Here is a 21,192-nt window from a genome sequence, read left to right on the forward strand (position 1 = left end):
TACATCATTGGAAAGGTTAAAATCTCAATTTTCTGGGGGAAGAAACATTTTGAACAGCAGGGCATTTAATTTAAAAAAAAAAAAAAATTTTTTTAATAACAACGAAACCCTTTCTGGAGGTGAGAGCATGAAAGAGCAAAATTGAAGACGCCATGACTTTAACAAGATATTATTGCGTACTTCCCTCTATTCGGTCCAAAAACTCCATGTAGCATGTACGTATCACTGAGTGTCAAGACACGGCTGTGAATGGCCACAGCTGGATTTTGGGGGGATTTTATGGGCAAAACATGGTAATATAACAGGGTCGCGATGCAGAAATCGCAGACATCAAGGAGTGGTAGAGATTTTCTTTTTCATATATTTACACTTTTAAACGTTTTTTTTTTTTCTTTCAATTGTTCTTTTTTTTTGGATCGATTATTTATCATCTAAAATATTGGGGGAAATGTGACAGTAACGAAAAAAATACAATTAAGCGATAGTTATGAGGTAAATATCCATGACCTTTTTTCATTGTGATGTAATTTGGTTTGAAGTTTAAAATATGCGAGTGAATAATTTAAAAAAAAAAACAAAAAAATTAAACGAAATATCACACATCAATTAATGATTCCAAGCTAAAAAGCATAGCCATTTCGAATAATAAATATACCATATTGGCCCGAATATGAGAAGGTGTTTTTTGCATTGAAATAAGACTGACAAAGTGGAGGTCGTTTTATATTCCCGGTCTAGACGTTATACCCATTCACGACGCTAGATGGCGCCAGATATCATTGAAGCGATGTTCTGTCATGACAGATCTCAGCTACTCTCAAGTTTAACCAGTTTGCATTATTTTATTGCAATGTTTTTCCTTATTCAGATTTGTTTCAAGACTACAGTTACAGTTAGACTTCACTTTGATGGTTAATGCAGTTATTGCAATTTTGTTGTTTTATCACAATAGATTGGTTTATTTACATTTCAAAAACCAGAAGCCATTCATTTACGAATGTGATTGCACTTTAGTTTAAATATTTAAATGTTCAGATATTAAGATTTGAATGAGGTAAAATAACATGCTTTTTATCTCAAATATATTGTTATAATCATTTATTCCAGATGTACTGTAATTTTTTTTCTGTATAAAAATTTGGTGTTTCAAAAAGTCTTTTTTCAAACTTGAGTCTTGAAAAAGAGGCGATCGTCTTATAATCAGGGCCGTCTTATATTTAGGCCAATACGGTAATTACTTCCTTGCTTTGTATGGCTGGGTTGAAACAAAAGCGGTTTCAGGGTGTCTGTAAACGGGGTCTCCAGGGTAAAACGGACAAATTAAAATTGTCCGGGGGAATAATACAGCATGAAACTACTATGGCAGCATAGAGATGCTATTGTTCTACCAAACCCAACAGTTTCTTTTGGATTAAAAATATTACAGTTTATTTTAAAGAGGGGTGCAAAAGCAGAAACTGCTTTTTCAGCCATTTGTGTTTTATCCTCCATAATAATTTTTGTATTTAAAAAAAAGAAATGCTATTCATCGTGATTAAAAATTTGAATCACTTGCCAGCACTAATATATACCTTCTTTCTACAGGAAATTGAGGAGTTCAGCTTTGTTACACAGCTGGCTGGCCTCACGGATCACCTGCCTGTGGCTATGCGATTAGCCGTCTCCACAGGAGAGGAAGAGTCTTAGATTGTCAGCTGCGTTTATAATAAAAAAAATTTTTTTTAAATACTGCCAATGATGGATGACGGACGATGAAGATAAGCAAATGATGTTTTTTATGGATTAGGAGTATTTTGAGAGGGACAATTTTGTGTGGACAAATTGTAATATAACCCCTTTTGATAGGGAATCTAAAAGACAATTATGGAGTGAGAGAGTAATGTGAGTGAGAGTCGGGGCATTCCACATACACTTTGCACACTTATACGCGTAACTGCCATGTGAGTGTCTGAAATCATCTGGCCTCTCTGCTGCTCACCTTGTGGACAATTTATAACTTTTTGCACTCCCACGATGAATACATTGTTTCAAGTAGATTGTTAGTTATAAAGAAATTTCCACATTCCAAGATGTTGTTGCCATTTTGGATTCTGGGTGCACTCATTCATTGATATCATCGTGACTGAAACACCATGAAGTGATAGTGCTCACTAATCTTGGTCCGCTCGATCTTTTTTAGTGGATTTCATTGCTCCTTGGCTGTTGCACAACAGCTCCACAAAGTTTTAAAATTTGCTTGAAGACTCGTTAAGAAATGAGGCTGGTTTAAAGGAAATAAGAGTTATGCCTACCGCTGTTAAATGTATTTCTACTATGTCCACATGTGTCATTGAGTCACGCAAGTGTCCCACAAGGTCTGTTCAGTTTTCGGACCTTACTTGTCTTTCACCTCAACAAGTGTCTTCTTTAACAACAAAGATAACTAAATAACTAAGGTAGTGTGATTTCTACTGTTTTGTAGAGGGTTAAAATGCTTATTTAATACAATATAAATACTTTTTTTTTTTTTTTTTTTTTTACTAAACATATATAAAGTAGGGGTGTAACGGTAATACAAGTCATGGTTCGGAACGTACCTTGGTACGGAGGTCACGGTTTGGTACAACAGGAAAAACAAAAAGCCTTTTTTAAATCAGAGCATTTGACAATTAAAGCATAGACTTCATAATGTATTGACCAGACATGAGGCGCGGGGCCAATTCATAGGGGGCCTTTCTCCGTTATAGCTGACCGAATGCAAACACAGACAAAGCTTTTTCCGCTGAGAATTCTTGTGAATAAATGCTTAAATCCCTGAATTCTTGATAGATATGGACGTAAAAAGAGTCTCGATTCTTGGTTAAAAGCACAACAACAACAAAAACGTGCAGTTAGCATTTATTTTACGTAAATATTGCAAACTCTGCTGTTAGTCAGTAAGCAAATTAGAGGTCGCCATATCAAAAAGATTTTTCTGTTGAAAATTCTTGTGATTGAATGCTTAAATCCCTGAATTCTTTATTAAAAGCAAAATAAATGTGCAGTTAGCATTTATTTTACGTAAATATTTTTAATATGTTGCTCGTCAGTAAGCAAATTAGCGGCCGCCATATCACAGACAAAGAGCTTTTTCCGTAGATAATTCTTGTGAAGAAATGCTTAAATCCCTGAATTCTTTATAGCTATGGACGGGAAACAGTACCGATTCTTGGTTAAAAGCAAAAAAAAAAAAAAACGTGCAGTTAGCATTTATTTTATGTAAATATTGCGAACTATGCTGATAGTCAGTTAGCAAATTAGCGGCCGCCATATCACGGACAAAGAGCTTTTTCCGTTGCAAATTCTTGTGAATGAATGAAAGAATACAGGGATTTAGGCAAAGATATGGACGTAAAACAGTCTCGATTCCCGTTTAAAAGCAAAAAAAAACCGTGCAGTTTGCATTTATTTTATGTAAATAATCCAAACTATGCTGCTAGTCAGTCAGCAAATTGGTGGCCGCCATATGTAAACAGAGGTTTTTCCGTTAAAAATTCTTGTGAATAAATGCTTAAATCCCTATATTCTTTATAAATATGGAAGTAAAACAGTCTCGATTCTTGGTTAAAAGAAAAAAACGTGCAGTTAGCATTTCTTTTACGTAAATATAGCAAACTATGATGCTAGTTGGTAAGCAAATTTGCGTCCGTAAACGAAGAGCTTTTTCCGTTAAATTCTTGTGAATAAATGCTTAAATCCCTGAATTCTTTATAGATATGGACGTTAAACTGTCTCGATTATGTATAATGCCAATGCTGTAGCTGCCAATTTCTCCCATTGATATTTACCACGTTTCAAAATGCATGCATGGTACGAAAAATATAATAATTACCTTGAATCCTCAAACAAATCACTCCTGAAACAATCCTTCTTGTTTGTATGCAGTACAGCTTTTGTACATTTTCAGCCTAAATCTGGCATTAGATCGCTGCGTGTGACCGACTGCTAATAAATAAAGCGGAGTGTGGGACGGCCTCTTTCGGGAAGGTGTGACGCAGTGAATGGGGAATGTGTCATGTCAACACATTATGAAGTCAATGGTTAATTTGTTCAATTGGCAAAAAATTAATATCAGTTGTTTTTAAAGTGCAAAATAAATAAAAGAAAACATCATTTGTGTGAATGTGTTTTTATTGCTATAACATTCTTTAATTCACTGTTTATGTGCAAAAACTGACAGCAAGCCCCTTTTTTTAGGGATCCACTGAGGTAACAGTTAAAGTCAGGTCGCACTAGCCAGTTGACAACCTTGGTAACTTAAAAAAAAAAAAAAAACTATCATTTTCAATGTTCATTACACACAGTTAACTGTAAACCATTACCACTAAACATACACTCCCACATAAGATATATTTTTATATTGGCTAAATAAAGTGCAAATAGTTCCAAAACTGAAAAAGCATCTCTTGAATTTGTTTCAATGACTTCAGCCTCAGGCTGGAGCAAAATAAACAATTCGTGATTTGAAAATATAAAATACTCTTCAAAAATGGTAAGGAAAACTGCATTTGATAGTTCTCACTCTGTACATTTGCCATAACTTTCCTACTGGTTAATTTATCATCATTTTCCATTAACCATGTTGTTTTAGGCATATACTTCTCAACAAGGGCGTAGGTTTGGTCTCAACATTGGTATGTACACATACAGTGCTGGCCAAAAGCATTGGCACCCCTGCAATTCTGTCAGATAATGCTCAATTTCTCCCAGAAAATGATAGCAATTACAAATGCTTTGGTATTAATATTTTCATTTATTTTACTTGCATTGAAAAAACACAAAAGAGAATTGGGGGGGGGGGGGGGGGTTAAATCATTATCATTTTACACAAAACTCCAAAAATGGGCCAGACAAAAGTATTGGCACCCTTTGAAAAATCATGTGCTGCTTCTCTAATTTGTGTAATTAACAGCACCTGTTACTTACCTGTGGCACATAACAGATGGTGGCAATAAACAAATCACACTTGCAGCCATTTAAAATGGATTAAAGTTGACTCAACCTTTGTCATGTGTCCTTGTGTGTACCACATTGAGCACGGAGAAAAAAAAGAAGACCAAAGAACTGTCTGAGGACTTGAGAAGCAAAATTGTGAGGAAGCATGGGCAATCTCAAGGCTACAAGTCCATCTCGAAAGACCTGAATGTTCCAGTGTCTAACATTCGCAGTGTCATCAATAAGTGTAAAGACCATGGCACTGTGGCTAACCTCCCTAGATGTGGACGGAAAAGAAAAATTGACGAGAGATTTCAACGAACGATTTTGCAGATGGTGGATAGAGAACCTTGACTAACATCCAAACAAGTTAAAGCTGACCTGCAGTCCGAGGATAAAACAGTGTCAACCCATACTATACGTCGGCATCTGAATGAAAGGGGACTCTATGGTAGGATACCCAGGAAGACCCCACTTCTGACCCAGAGACATAAAAAAGCAAGGCTAGAGTTTGCCAAAACTTACCCGAGAAAGCCAAAAACGTTTTGGAAGAATGTTCTCTGGTCAGATGAGACAAAAGTAGAGCTTTTTGGGAAAAGGCATCCACATAGAGTTTACAGGGGGGGAAATGAGGCCTTCAAAGAAAAGAAAACGTTCCCCACAGTCAAAGATGGCAGAAGTTCCCTGATATTTTGGGGTTGCTTTCCTGCCTCTGGTACTAGACTGTTTGATCGTGTGCATGGCATCATGAAATCTGAAGACTACCAACAAACTTTGCAGCATAATGTAGGGCCCAGTGGGAGAAAGCTGGGTCTCCTTCAGAGGTTATGGGTCTTCGCAGGACAATGACCAAAAACACACTTCAAAAAGCACTAGAAAATGGTTTGAGAGAAAGAACTGGAGACTTCTAAGGTGGTCAGCAATGAGTCCAGACCTGAATCCCATAGAACACCTGTGGAGAGATCTGAAAATGGCACAATTCAAATCTCAAAGACCTCGAGCAGTTGGCCAAAGAAGAATGGTCTAAAATTCCAGCAGAGCATTGTAAGAAACTCATTGTTGGATACCAGGAGTGGTTGTTCGCAGTTATTTTGTCTAAAGTTTGTGCTACCAAGTATTAGACTGAGGGTGCCAGTACTTTTGTTCGGCCCATTTTTGGAGTTTTGTGTAAAATCATAATGATTTAATTTTTTTTCATTCTCATTTGTGTTTTTTCATTGCAAGCAATATAAATGAAGATATTACTACCAAAGCATTTGTAATTAGAATCATTTTCTGGGAGAAATTGAGCATTATCTGACAGAATTGCAGGGCTGCCAATACTTTTGGCCAGCAGTGTCCATTAAAAAAAGTAGTCCTCCCTGACTTCAGTCATTGTCACATACACTAACTTGCTCTTTTAATCGTCTTTACTAAATGTTGTCATTATTACATTGAAAACAACGTGCTTGAAAATTAAAAAATAAGATAGACCTTCTGCAGAGGACTTGTCGCTTGCCAGTTAAAGTTCTTTTCCTGCAAGTTCTCCAATGTGAAGCGGTATTCTGGTATTTTGTGCTCGTCAATATTTTGATCTAGTTGCAGTACCATTTTTGGCCACCAAACCTACATTGTGCACCTTTAACATTTAAAATTCAATCTGAAACAGTGTCACTGAACCTCATTAACAGTCAAAATGTCTTGGTTGATCAATATACGTACTGTATGTCCAAACCTGAACCATTGTTGTCGTTGTCGTTAATTTGAGCATGCCCAGCATTGTTTTCAAGTTGACCAGAGCTGTCGTCGTTCTGTAATTCCTCCAGGTCGTGGCCTTCTCTCCATAGTCATCACATGTCAACACAGTCCAGAGCCATGTATTTGCATCCAAATTGCGAGCCTGCTGCTGATTAAGACTTATGTCTTCTTCCAAAGAGCCATTAAATCTTCTTAATCAATTTTTTTACCTGAAGAATCTGTACAAAGTTTTGGAGAAAATTTACACAGAGCATGTTTTCCTACAATAAGCTCAGTATCTCACGTAGCACTGCACAAGAAGAATAGACGAATTGGAGGCTTGTATATTTGGAAGAAACAAAACAAAGGCTGGTATCTTATTTGAAACACCTAAGCATTCCCTGCCTAATCTTAACAAACACTGACAAGCAAAAGAGAATCTTTATAATTATAGAGATGCCCTTAAATTGGGGATTCCTCAAGTGGATGTACACAAAAAAGGTAAAGAAGGCGACTGCTTTCGAGATAATTTATGACGTTTTATATTTTTGGGGGGGAGGGGAGTTACCTTTTACAACAGATGATTTTAAACACTTTGCAATGTTTATTTCATGATAATTGAACTTTGAAAAAAGAAGTGTTTGTTGAACATCTATTGCAGAGATGTCAGTTTAGAACATTTTTGGCTTATATCTCTCTGTGCGACTTGCGATTCATTTTGCTATGCCACGTCACATACTGTATGTTTACAAATAAACCATCTTTATTCCTATCTAGTATGTTCATTTATTCATTCAATACCCGTACCGCTTATCCTCATGTGGGTTGCGGGGGCAGATGAGTAAGGACCGGAGGTTGCCAGCCAATCGCAAGGCGGTAAGTAGGGTTGCCAACTCCCTGGGAAAAATAAAAAAAGGGACACCTAATTGGTAGAGCCGTCACCCTTTAATTTTTTGTTGGTTTTTTTTGTATGTGTTTTTAATTCTGATTGTAAAATTAATTTGACTAAAAACTGAATTAAGTACATATTTCAGTAGGCACATGAACAATCATCGGCAGCAATGTACTTTTATTACAAAAAAATGCTAGAATAACATTAACATCTGTCATGCTTCCCTTAAAACCATAAACAATGATCCCTCGCTACTTTGCGCTTCAAACCTCGGTCCATCGCGGATTTTTTTTTTTCAATTAAAAAAAAAGGGAAAATATAGATGAGCTGTCCCGTCCGATCGCATAGTCTCACGCTTGCTCGCGCCCTCTCCCTGCTCTTTGTTCTTCAGAGAGTGAACTGGAGTTGCTTATTAAAGTAAACGATGATTGACAGACGGTTAAGCTTTGATCTAGCCAGAGACTCAACCTTCAAAGGGCCGCATGCATCAATCATCGTTTAACTTGTTAAACAGTTGCTGTGGCAACTCTTTGTGTGTAAGTGAGCAGCTGGAGCAGATTTGAGTGGACACTCAAAGAAGCATTTAATAAAGACAAGCTTTTTTTTTTTTTTTTTTAATGGATTGGGCGTCTACTATTTTTCTTGTTTAAAAATAATTCTGTGGGACAGTAAAATGTTTAAAACTTATTATAATTATTACATTTAAAATGCTTAAAAACCATTTATTAACATGCATAAATATATAAGTGCTGTCAAATTCATCACGCTAACGGGCGGTAATTAATTTTTAAAATTAATCACGTTAAAATATTTGACGCATTTAATGCATGCGCGGAATGACCCGCTCATGCATTGCCTCAAACCGATTACAATGACACCTTTTTTTTGCACATTGAGAGCTAAAAGGCAGAGAAAGGCGAGTGGACACAGGCAGTCATTGGACCGCGGCGTTTATTGGCATAAGCTTCGGCAACTCCTTCACAACAAACATAAGTATCATTTAGTGAAAGCACAACAAAAAAATATTCCTATCTCTCTCTCTCAAAAAAAAACAAAAAAAAAACATGTTCATAAAAACAAAAGCACTTCAATCTGTATTAATGAGGCCCTATTCTCACACAGTTAAAAAACAATGCAAAGAGAACTGGGATTCCCAATCAAAATAGCTATGCAAAATACACATAAAACTTACTCAGACTTTGGTCAAACACTATTCAAACATTTCGTTTAGCTCAACAAATACACTGAATGGCAATATTTAGTCAAGATACAAACTATCAGAGGTCTCGTATGTCGTGAAGCCAGCATTCATATGACTGTGAAGTACAATGGATAGACCAGTAAACAGGGAACTACGGCGCCAGTCGAGGGACAAAACACTCATTGGCTTGATTTCTAACTAATTTAAAACTCATCATTGACACCTTGTGGTGTATTTCAATCACTACCTTACGTAGTTAAAGACACTGTGGAAGAACGGCAGGGAGCCTATGTGATGTTACCGCTCGACAGCATCAACAATGGCGAGCTACAGGTTTATTTTTTGATTGAAAATTTTACTAATTTCATTAAAACGAAAACATTAAGAGGGGTTTTAATAAAAAATTACTATAACTTGTACTTACATTTATCTTTTAAGAACTACAAGTCTTTCTATACGTGGATCCCTTTAACAGAAAGAATATTAATAATGTTAATGCCATCTTGTGGATTTATTGTTATAATAAACAAATACAGTACTTTTGTCCAGTATGTTGAATGTATATATCCGTCTTTTGTCTTAGATTTCCATTCCAAAAATAATTTACAGAAAAATATGGCATCTTTTAGAGATGATTTGAATTGCAATTAATTGTGATTAATTAATTTTAAAGCTGTGATTAACTCGATAAAAAATTGTAATCGTTTGACAGTCCTAATATATATATATATATATATATATTAGTTTTTTTTTTTTAATTATTATTAAACTTTGCGGAAAAATGTAAAACATAAAAAACAAAAAACATGTCTTATATGTATCTCCTTCCAATGATAGATCTGAATAAAAACATTGGGGGTGGGAAATGTTTTTTTGGGGTGGGGGTGGGGGGTTACTTCGCAGTTTTTCACTTATCGCGGTGGGTTCTGGTCCCCATTAACAGTGAAAAACGAGGGATCACTGTAGAATAACCCTTAAGGATCTGAGCCTTTTTGAGTGTGTGTGTTTGTTTGTGTTTTAGTGCATTTTTTATTTTTAAACCGTGCAAACATTAAGCTGAGGTAACCTTTTTTTTTTTTTTTAACAATTTATTTATTTATTTATCTATTTATTTAGTTATTTTCCCTTCAGGCATGACAAATCCAAACAAACATACAGCATTTATATGTGTTTACAATTAATTCAACCCGAAAAGAAAAGGGCTGACGGGAGAAGCCGAAGCTTAAGTGCGTCCTAAGTCCCCTGAGCAAAAATCAGTTTCACAAATGATCACTCCAAATATTACGGCCATTGGTACCAATCAGAATTTCCTAAAATCCAGGATGTCATGTGCAATCTGGGACTACTGGCAAATCCTACGACTGAACCTTTTCTGCTGGCCTAAACAAATCACTGACCGTTATTTTAAACTTACATACATGAAATTACATTAATTCATTCCCAAGTCTTTTATCTTCATTTCATAGCGGCCAAAAAAAACTGTACATTGTGAAATTAACCGGACGGTGCTTGTACACTGCAAAAACACACCTCCTTAAAACTAGTTAAATTTCCTTGTTTTTAGTTTAAATCTACTAGAAATAAGTGAAGTAATCTGCCAGTGCTTCAACTAAATTTTTATTCATTTAGATTTCTCGAAATAAGAAAAATAGCGAGCTGAAAATAAGCTTAACAGAGTTATTTTAAGCAATAAACTAGTACATTTAATCTTTAAAAAAGACTGTCAGAAATGTTCTTAATTACAGAATAGCAACTGCACCTGCATTGCTTGACCTAAATGAAGAACTATCTAGCTATATTGACAAAAGCAATCACATAATGGGTGTTTTTGTGGATCGAAAAAAAAAATGCATTTGATACAATTAACCATGATATATTACTTGTGAAAATGGAAAGATACGAGATTAGAGGTATTGTTCTGCAATGGTTAAAATGTTACATGGGAAATCTCAAACAGTATGTACAGATTGGTGATTACAGATCATCAACATTGGACATTACAGTTGGAGTGCCACAAGGCTCTGTATTGGGTCCAAAACTCTTTACACTGTTTATCAATGACCTATGTATGACATCTAAAAGTTGAAATTCATACTCTTTGCAGATGATACAACCATTCTTTGCTCAGGAAAAAAAGCATCTGATGCATAGCATAATGACAGAATTAACATATCTGAATCACTGGTTCAGGCTAAACAAATGATCAATAAATATGGAAAAAAAACTAAATATATTTTATTCGAAAATAAAAAGACAAAAATTGAAGAAAAGATGATTATAGATCATAGCGAAATTGAACGAATAACAGACTAAATTTTTAGGTGTAATGCTGGATGAACAGTTGAATTGGAAGTCACAAATAAAGAATATAAAAATAAAACTGGCAAAGAGTGTTGGGCTACTGAAACTAAAACTAAACTAAAATGAAATCCTTTTTAAATTACAAGGCACGCCATATCTTGTTCTCTTCATTAGTAAAGCCATACCTCAGCTACTGTGTGGAGGTTTGGGGCAATACATACAGTATCTCAGCAATTTACAGTCCATTGTGGTACTTCACAAAAAGGCAATAAGAATTGTGCAAAAGGCTGGATACTTTGAACATACCGACAAACTGCTCTTGGAATCCAAGGAGTTAAATTCCTAGAACTGGTCCAATTTAAAACGGCCATAATCATGTTTAAAGTGCCTTTGACACCAAAAAGCATGGTTTTTTTTCACATTTCACGCAGTATTATATGCTCCCGGATGAAATGGACCGCTTGGATGTGTGTGGAAGCGATCGTTTTATTTATTCAATTTTTGAATCCCGCGCCATGAAAACGAGTGACTTCCGGCTCCAGTCTCGGGTTGAGGACGAATGTGAATGTGACGTCACCCGGGTCAGCATCTCACAATACAGCATTGCTTTATAGCATGCAGATGGACTGCAGATTCAGCTGATTTTGCAGATTAATTTGTTTATTTTTCGCATCACGCCAGCCAGATGTGCTGCAGGGTTTTGTTGCTGCACCAGGGAGAGGTGTATGAGCCTTTTTGGGTTTCAAGAAGTTCCCGTTCACCCTCGGAGTATGGCCAAAACAAGTGGGGGACCACTGGACATACGATGAAGTGAGTAAACATTGCATTTTGTATTATGTCAAATACTGTGATCATGGCACACATTTTAATATAGAGGCGGCTTGCATTTTGTAGCTGACAATGCTCCTTGTCCACCGCCACTTGGCAGACAACCGGCGGTCGCGCACCCCCCTCGGTCCTTCGCGTGTCTGCCAGGAGAGCGTTATACTCGGCTTATTACCCTCTTTGTGTGCCTGGTTTTCTGTCAAATTTTCCACTCCACAATTCCAAAGTAAATACTACAAGCCTTCTTTAAAAAAAAATATTTACATAAGTTTGATCACGGACGGACATGTAGAAAAGCGCTCCTCAGACACATCCTGCCATGTTAGCTGCACAACAACTGAACACCGCTCTCTCACTGTTTACGTCTTCGCCTTGTAGTTAAGCATTAATTTACGCCATATTCGTGTTGACCATGTGGCAGCTGTGCGCTCCTCCGACGTCGGCCGGTTTGTCCGGCGGTCATTCTCCAGCTGCTTCCCCGGCAAACAAGCTCTCCTGCCCGCAGAAGGGGAATGACGAGTTGTAACTTGCTCGCCGATCGGCGAAGGCAATCGACAACCCCGCCGCCTCGTGACATGAACCAGGGTACTTTTGTGTGATGTTTTGCTTCGGAAATCGAGAATAAGACTTTGAAACATCACTCGGTTCGGTTTAGCTTGTCGGCGAGCTGTGAAACCTCCTGGTTTGTTTACTCTTTCCGAAGCAGGTGCAGGGAAATGACAAAAGCCAGACTAACTTCAGTGGCATAAAATATCGTTTGGAAGGTGCAAGAAGTCAACAGTTTTGACCGTTATAGAGTAATTTTGCCATGTCGTACTGAATAAATGCATTTTGAATATTTCATATTCCATTTAGCACAAGACTGTTATTTGTCATGACCATACCATTTATTTAGCAATTGGGGAAAAATACTGAGATCAAAAAAATATCCTGTAAAAATATTGGAGTAGAGATTCAAACAATGACATTTTGCGGCTCTCTTCTTCACATTTTCCTCATTCTGAATAATTACCCATCAATGGGCTGAATTCTAAATCAGATGAAACCATGACCCTGCCGACATCATCCTCCTGTTGGGGACGCTATAATGACAGTCAGGGGCTAAACAGCAGATTAAAAATCTATAATTGCTTGTACTCTATGCTTTGCCAAATTGTTGTATATAGTCGAATTGTCTCGAAATATGATTCTAATTCACATAATAATTCTCTTTAAGACTTTTTTAAAAATCCTCTCATAGGCACTTTAAGGATGTGTGTTTTTGCAGTGACACATACATCACTGCGCTATGATCTCAGATGACATACAGTAAATCCCTTTCATTGGAATATGGAAGTAAAAGTGTTTTCTGTTTTTTTCTCCTACTCCTACTCAGAGAAACTAAATAAAACAAAAACCAATATTACTTCCTCCTTTGCTGTTGCAGATTCCCTTGTTATCTTATAATTTTGAGAAGTGAGATGAACTCAACAAATAAATTACCAAATATCCTGGTAAACCCCCAATGACGATGAGAGAGATGAAATCCAGAAATATAGCTGGGGTCTTCCCAAGTCAGTTCATCTTCTCTTTATAAAGTGGAAGCAGACAACATAAATGAACACATTGGAGAGAAGACACTGAAGCAGCTTTTGATATACTTCAGAATGAGTTCTTATCTTTCTCTGTCTCTGTTGGCAATGCTGCTAGTAGCTATCACTTCAACTGAAGGTAAGAATGCGGTGCATTGATACTTTTTGTTTGTCAGTGAGACAAGTATTGAGTTCTTGAAAGTTATCCAGCTTTGGCAGTGCTTAGTTTGTAAATCATAAGGTGCCGGAACGGAAAAGTACATATGACAGCGCAGGGATGACGAGACGGGCACAGGTCCCGGAACTTAAGCAGAAAATGGTGCTGAAAACAACACGCAAATGCCCGCTTGCCATGTTGTGGGACTTACAAGCCTCAATTTCAGATAATATCTATGGTGTAAATGTTATGACAACAATTTACAATTATTTTGGCTATACTCTGCACAGCATGGGCAATTGCCAACATAACCACAGGCGGGATTTACAGTTACGTGCAGTCTAACATAAAATACAATAATTAATACAAACCAATTCTTTTGCGAGTTTCATCATCCCCGTCTTCTCTCTGGCCCCAAAGTTCCCACTCCCTTACAAATTGTGCAGCCCAAACCCGAATTTCCCATAAGGGTACTGGCTTGTTGCTCCGGCTATTGGTGGTCCACCTGGCTGACTGCTGGCGCTGTAGCTGGCCCCACTCCGGGTGGCGCTGAACCTGACCAGCTGCTGCCACAGTAGCAGCTTCCTGCCCCGGCTTGGCTGGCTGTCCGTGAACCTGGCTTGCTGCTGCGGCACTAGCCTCCTGCTGCACCCGGTCCAGCCCGTTAGCATGATCGCTGCAGCTGCCCCCATCGCCGGTTGTTCTTTTTCTGACTCGTTTTGAACCATCTTCCTTCTTTTTAAAAAAAAGACAGTCAATGCAATGCAATGCAATTTGGCAAAGCGCAGATGACGAGAAATTAGACTTTTTATCTGCCGTTTAGACCCGCCTATCATTATAGCGCTCTAGCGTCCCCAGCTGGAGGATGACGTCAGTAGGGTCACAATTTCATCTGATTTACAATTCAGCCCATTGAGGGGGAAGATTCAGAACGATGATAATACGACAGTGAGCAGCAAAATGTCATGATTGTTTCAATCTATGTACTATATAAAGAAATGCTTATTCAGGGCTCCTTTTTTGTAGGTTTGCGAGGTTCTGGATCAAGTGACTGCTGCTATCGTTTCAACATGAACCCTGTTCCCCAGACAAGGGTAGTCAGTTACGTGAAGACTTCACAGCAGTGCCCCATTGCTGCTTTTCGGTAGGTATTAGACATTATTATCACATCTGAATAAAAATTAACCTCACCTATTGTCTTGTTTGTTTTGTATATTCTAACAGACTGAAGACGGTGAATGGTCGTTACATGTGTGTAAAGTCTTCAGTCCAATGGGTGAAGGACCTCATCAATGAGCTTGATGCCAGAAAAATTTCTGGCGAAACAACTAACTTGTAACCTTTATTTTGCCCAAAACTGTTGCAATACAGTATATGAAATACACCGATCCCTCGTTTTTGTCGATTAATGTTTTTTTTATTTGTGTGTTCAGTGAATTTATTCAGATTTAACAGCTTTGGAAAGAGATAAATATCAAACAATTACCCCACCCCCTTTTTTTCCCCAAAGTATAATTTAAAGAACAAAAAAAACCTAAATGTATATTTTAATAAATAGTTTTTAAGCACTGTAAATGAAATAATTATATAAATGATATATAACATTTTTTAATTATATATATACACTGTAGATAAATATATATGTGTGTGTATATATGTATATATATATATTTTTTAATTGGAAATAATCCGCAATGGATTGAGGGTGCAAAGTTTGAAGCGCGAAGTAGTGAGGGATCACTGTATTCGGGTGCCAGGGAAACCAATCTTGAGCTGGCACCAGGTGGCTTCCAAGGGCCACACAAGTAGTCTGTCCATCAACCGTGATATTGTGATTTTTTTTTTTTTTTTTATGTTGTACAAAACATTTGAAGATATAAACTTTTGCAGAAATTCATTGAAATAAAGTTATGCATATTGATTTTCATCAGTTTCAAGAAATCATGTATTTGGTTTGTGCCGCTAATGTGGACATTATATTTGTAGTACTAGTTCTAATACGGTAGTAGTGTTTTAGGTCTTTTTGACCATTTTTGTTGTAATAATAATAATAATAATAATAATACATTTTATTTATAACGCACTTTACATTTGAAAAATAAAACTCAAAGTGCACATTGCCAAAAAAAAAAAAAAAATAATAATAATAATAATAAAAAGACTAAGAATAAAAGAGTAAAAGCAAAACAGACAGAAGCACAGATAAAATCAGATACCAATCAGATAAAAATAAGATAAAAATTAGCTAGAATAAGCTTTTTTAAAAAGGTGAGTTTTTAGTCCCTTTTTAAATGCATCCACCGTCTACGGGGCTCTGAGGTGGTCTGGGTCGGCGTTCCACAGACGGGGAGCAGCAGCTGCAAAGGCCCTGTCGCCCATAGTCTTGAGCAGAGTCCTGGGCGGGAGTAGACGGTGCTGTTGGCCTGACCGGGTTCTGGCTAAAGTATGTGATGTGAGGAGTTCGGTGAGGTAGGTGTGGGCTACACCGTGTAGACAGTGATGGGTGTGAAGGAGGATTTTGAATTCAATACGGAGGTGAACAGGGAGCCAGTGTAGGGTGTGAAGGATGGGGGTGATGTGCTCGTGTTCACGCACCCTCATCAGGACCCTAGCAGCGCTGTTTTGGACATACTGAAGCCTTTGTAGGCTCTTGCCAGGGATCCCGATGAGGAGTGCCTTACAATAGTCCAACCTGGAGGAGATAAAGGCATGGACGAGTCTCTCTGCAGCAGGACGGGAGAGAGATGGCTGGAGTTTGGCAATATTGCGGAGGTGAAAGAAGGAGGTTTTGCAAATATAATTAATATGATTGTTAAAGCTAAGATGAGGGTCAAACCTGACTCCCAAATTAGTCACAGAAGGGGAGAGGGAAAATTTGTGGCCGACAAAGGAGACTGAGGAAATGGGGGCGGAACAGAGCTGGTGAGGAGTACCTATGTGAGTAGCTCCTGCTTTGGAGCTGTTCAGCTGCAAGAAGTTTTCACTCATCCAGGCCTTTATCTCCTCCAGGCAGGAGTCAAGGTGAGAAACAGAGGAGGAGGGGGTGGAGGACGGAGTGACCTGGAAATATAGTTGTGTGTCGTCAGCATAACAATGGAATTGTATTCCATGCCTGCTGACGACACGACCGAGGGGTAGCATGTAAATGGTCAAGAGGGTTGGACTGAGCACAGAGCCCTGGGGGACTCCGCAGATAACAGTGTTAGGGCGGGATTTAGCATCCCCCAGGGCTACAAACTCGGTCCTTCCCGTGAGGTATGAGTTAAACCACTGAAGGGCAGTGCCAGAGATTCCTATATCGTGTTGGAGGCGGTGAAGGAGGATGTGATGATCAACAGTATCAAATGCAGCAGAGAGGTCAAGAAGGATAAGGAGGGAAGTAGAACCGGAGTCAGAGGTCATCAGAAGGTCATTGGTGACTCTGATGAGCGCTGTCTCAGTGCTGTGGGATGGACGAAAACCAGATTGGAATTTTTCATATAAACGGTTTTATTTCAGGTGGTTGTGAAGTTGGATGGATACAATCTTTTCAAGAATTTTGGAAATGAAGGGGAGATTGGAGATGGGTCTATAATTTGACAGAGGATCAGGATCAGAAACAAGGGCGTAGGTTTGCATAGGGATGGCAGGGACATAACACTACCAACTTTTCAGGATGCTCAAATTGTCCCCACCAACTTTAGGCAACCTTATTTGCATTATATAATGAGTTCAGTTATATATGTAATTTACATTGTCTTCCCATTTGTTGTAAGGATAGAATAGACCCTAGCATTATTAAGTGAATAATTTTCATTATGATCAGACTTACATTTACCCCTTTTTGCTTGCTGAATGTGCCGGTCCATTTTTTTCCCTCTCAAACGCACGTTTGATTGGCTGATGACTTGACACCCACCCCTCCTGCCCCACAGACTCACACACACTCACACAGCCCCGACAGAGTCATGTCGACAACATGCCACCTCCTTCGAAGAGGAAGGATATTAGAAGTTTTTTTCGGCCAGCAGCAGCCACTGTAAGTAACGTTAAAAAGACGTCAGTGTTTTGAAGGTGGGGGAAACACCACAAATTATGCTACTGAAAGTCCAACCTGCATCAGAGTTGGCATAACATTAAACTGTGTGAACTTGCTAACCTGCAAAACTACTGCGGTTAGGCCAGCCTCCACAAGGTTCAACAAAGTCAAGCTACCCGTGATCATTGTTTGCATTACGGTAATGCAACACGGTGGCTTCAGAGTGCAAGTCCCTTTAATAATAAAAACGGGGAGCTATCCAAGACTGGGTCCACTTCAGGGGGACACTGACATGAACATGCACTGACATGAAAAAAAATCTATGAAATGAAATCACACATCAGAATTTCATGAGAGTACTTTGGTTCGAGTCTTGAGTAGTCTAATATGCCTCAGATGTAGATTGGTCCTTGGATATCTTGGATTTTTTTTCCCAAATCAGTTTTATATTACAATACTTTAGTTTGAGTCTAGGGGTGCTCCGGTGTCCCCCAGAAGTGGACCCATTCTTGGTTAGTTCCCCATTTTATTAATAAAGAAACTTGCACTTCAAAATGCTTCTTTAGTAGTTTTTGAAAACTAAGGTTTAAATATAACATTGTATCACCTGAACCAATACACATGAAAGTTAGTATAAGTCAATACATATTTATTTTGCACTGATCATTTAGTCTATCAATTAGTTAGGTTCATATTCTTGAGAAATGTAACCCTGACCCCTGTTCAATAATCTGTTTAATCTTAATTTTGTCGCGTCCACAGCAAGAAGTGTACATGCAGGTTATGCTGTTATATCGTCACTACCAATGTTGGAGGCCAAATTTACGCCCTTGATCAGAAGAGTGTATGAACCTAATAGAATTCATATTACGGAGGGCAGCATTTTGATTGCCTGGAACTCCAGACTGACGACCGTTCCGCGGATCAAATTCCCAGGGCGAAGCAACCCACAGTGAACAGACAGCGGAGTGGAACAATTACCGACGGGTGGACGTAACATTGGTAAAGCGACAAAAAAAAGGAAGTAAACATACGAATAGTGCGGAGAACGAAGAAGTTTATTCAACATGGCTAGCGCGAGACAGAATGTTGTTGTTAGCGACTTGGTGTTTTTGGTAGGGCTGTCAAATTTATCGCGTTAACAGCTGGTAATTAATTTTTTAAATTAATCACGTTAAAATATTTGACGCATGCGTAAAATATTTGACGCAATTTACGCATGCATGGAATGATCCGTGCATGCGTTGCCTCAAACAGTTTACAATGACGTCGTTTTAGCACATTGAGAGCGAAAAGGCGGAGAAATGCGAGTGGACACAGGCGTTCATTGGACTGTGCCTTTTATTGGCTTAAGCTTTGGCAGCCTCTACTAACAGTCATGGTTGCTCAACTTCCCATCATGCAATTGGGCAGGGCAGGAGACGTTCTTTATCTTAACACGCCTAATTGAACACAAGGCAGAACCTATTGGATACCATTTGCAGCCACCACTGACAGTCATGTTTGCTCAACTTCCCATCATGCATTTGGGTAAGGCAGGTGGCGTTCTTTTTCCTAACACGCCTAATTGAACTCAACGCAGAACATACTGTATACCATTTGCAGCCACCACTGGCAGTCATGATTGCCCAACTTCCCATCATGCATTTGGGCGGAACAGCTAAGTCGCTACAGTATCATTTAGTGAAAGCACAACAAAAATAATATTCCTATCTCTCAAAAAAATAATGTTCACAAAAACAATGTTTATAATGTTAATTCCATCTTGTGGATTTATTATTATAATCAACAAATACAGTACTTATGTACAGAATGTTGAATGTTTATGTCCATCATGTGTCTTAGCTTTCCGTTCCAACAATAATTTACAGAAAAATATGGCATATTTTAGAGATGTTTGAATTGCGATTAATTACGATTAATTAATTTTTAAGCTGTGATTAACTCGACTAAAAATTTTAATCGTTTGACAGCCCTAGTTTTTGGTCATTTAAAACTGAATTTTCTGCAGATTGGGACATATTCCTGGCACTCCCATTCGCCATCTGTGTTGTTGTGCAGACGACTTCCGAATCGCAACAGTGACGTTGCTTAGTAAGAATACGTCCCGCAAATAAACGAATCTGATTTCACAGATACGTTCGTTCTGGCTCGAGAGGCCAATGAGGAGCTGGGTCCCAGACTGTTATCCCAGTGTTTAAAAAATACAGGGAGAACCGTCCGGCGTGCCAGGCAAGCATTTTGATGAATATTTAGTTTTTGAAATAAATAAACAAATTCCAATGGAGTCTGGATGCATCTGTACTATAGACCAGGGGTCTCCGAACTATTCCACTTTGGCCTTGTTCAGACTGGTGAGACGGGAGGTACCACAAACGGGAGGTACTTTTATATCAGATATGGAAAAGATGCACCTTGGTCTGAACATCTCAAATGGGAATTGACTGTCGATGACGTCATTCTATGATGGATGATGCCTTCGTTGCCCCAGGAACCAGTCAAGTGTGTCTATAATGTGGCCTAGTCAGAAGAGGCCCAGCTCTGATATGAACACTTGCTCAATATAGTGTGAACAGCAGAGGTGTCACGAGACCTAATACAATATTAGGGCACAGGCAAGTGAGTGAACTTTTTTTTTTTAGCACATAAAGACAGAAATAGTGCTTTAAACTATATATTATTTATTCTCGAGGAAATAACGTTCTAATATTCATTTGCAAGTGTAATGCTATTTGAGTCAAATAGAAATAAAACAAAGACATCTTGTTACCAATTACAGGGAATGCAGTAACAAATAAAATGCTTACAGCCAGAAATTATGATGCGCATACAAAATTGTTACGGGTTGTTCACCAAAGATAGGCAATTAATTCATACAGATTCTATTAATTTTGGTCATATAAACAAATTGCAATAAATAGCATCAGTATTGATACAGTTCAAATACCACATGTAATTTTAACACAGTATTAGACAAAGCTCTTGAGTGAGAGCCTCTCACTCAAATCGCATTTAGTTGTCATTGTATTCATAGCCATTAAACTAAAAGATGGCCGCTAATCTGCTACTTCAATTTGCGAACAGAGTAGTTTACCGCAGTTAACTGCCTGATACGTAAAGAGTAAAGTTGAACCATTTAAATTCATAATTCATGTGAATAGGCGACCAAACAAACATCAACACCAAAGTAAAACTGAACAAGGATGGGCCGTTTATCTGGAACCAACCAGTAAAGCATGTGGGAAGATGTCATTTGTACTGTCGACTGTATAATTAGCACACAAAGTAATATTGATGCTGCATTCACGTGTTGTTGGAGTAATCGAAAAAATGATTTTCAATTACATGGTGTCTATAAAAAGTGCCAAAAAGTCACTGAACTTGTGATGTATTGTTGGAGCATTAAAATAGGCTACTGTTATGGTGGCTGGAATGTTCGACCCAAAAGCACAGCAATGAGGAGTCAGAGGTGACGAGGAGCCTGAAGGCGTGTTTATTGAACACAAAAAGAGGAAAAACCGGTGAGAAGCTGTGGTTGCTGTGAAGAAAAGGGATATG

At 38.2% G+C, this 21,192-nt stretch overlaps 2 protein-coding genes across 2 annotated transcripts in view; both read left to right on the forward strand.

The window, feature by feature from the left end:
• smpd3 (sphingomyelin phosphodiesterase 3) overlaps nucleotides 1-4,721 on the forward strand; it is a 108,986-nt gene extending 104,265 nt beyond the window's left edge. Inside the window, exon 10 of the mRNA XM_057836173.1 lies at nucleotides 1,585-4,721. Within this exon, the coding sequence (XP_057692156.1) occupies nucleotides 1,585-1,686 (102 nt within the window). The 3' untranslated portion in view covers nucleotides 1,687-4,721. The remainder of the gene's footprint in view (nucleotides 1-1,584) is intronic.
• Nucleotides 4,722-13,479: 8,758 nt separating this feature from the next.
• LOC130916607 (monocyte chemotactic protein 1B-like) lies at nucleotides 13,480-15,103 on the forward strand. The gene is made up of 3 exons (XM_057837465.1): nucleotides 13,480-13,598; nucleotides 14,643-14,760; nucleotides 14,841-15,103. The coding sequence occupies exons 1-3, from the start codon at nucleotides 13,535-13,537 to the stop codon at nucleotides 14,953-14,955; spliced, it is 297 nt and encodes a 98-aa protein (XP_057693448.1). The 5' UTR covers nucleotides 13,480-13,534; the 3' UTR covers nucleotides 14,956-15,103.
• The last annotated feature ends 6,089 nt before the right edge of the window (nucleotides 15,104-21,192 follow it).

Source organism: Corythoichthys intestinalis, chromosome 5 (assembly GCF_030265065.1).
Source record: "Corythoichthys intestinalis isolate RoL2023-P3 chromosome 5, ASM3026506v1, whole genome shotgun sequence".
Taxonomy (NCBI): domain Eukaryota; kingdom Metazoa; phylum Chordata; class Actinopteri; order Syngnathiformes; family Syngnathidae; genus Corythoichthys; species Corythoichthys intestinalis.

Excerpts from the sequence above, each read along its gene's own strand:
- LOC130916607 (XM_057837465.1), top strand. The coding sequence starts at position 13,535 with ATGAGTTCTTATCTTTCTCTGTCTCTGTTGGCAATGCTGCTAGTAGCT. Across the intron at positions 13,599-14,642 it reads AGCTATCACTTCAACTGAAG|GTTTGCGAGGTTCTGGATCA; the intron begins GTAAGAATGCGG and ends CCTTTTTTGTAG. Across the intron at positions 14,761-14,840 it reads TGCCCCATTGCTGCTTTTCG|ACTGAAGACGGTGAATGGTC; the intron begins GTAGGTATTAGA and ends ATATTCTAACAG.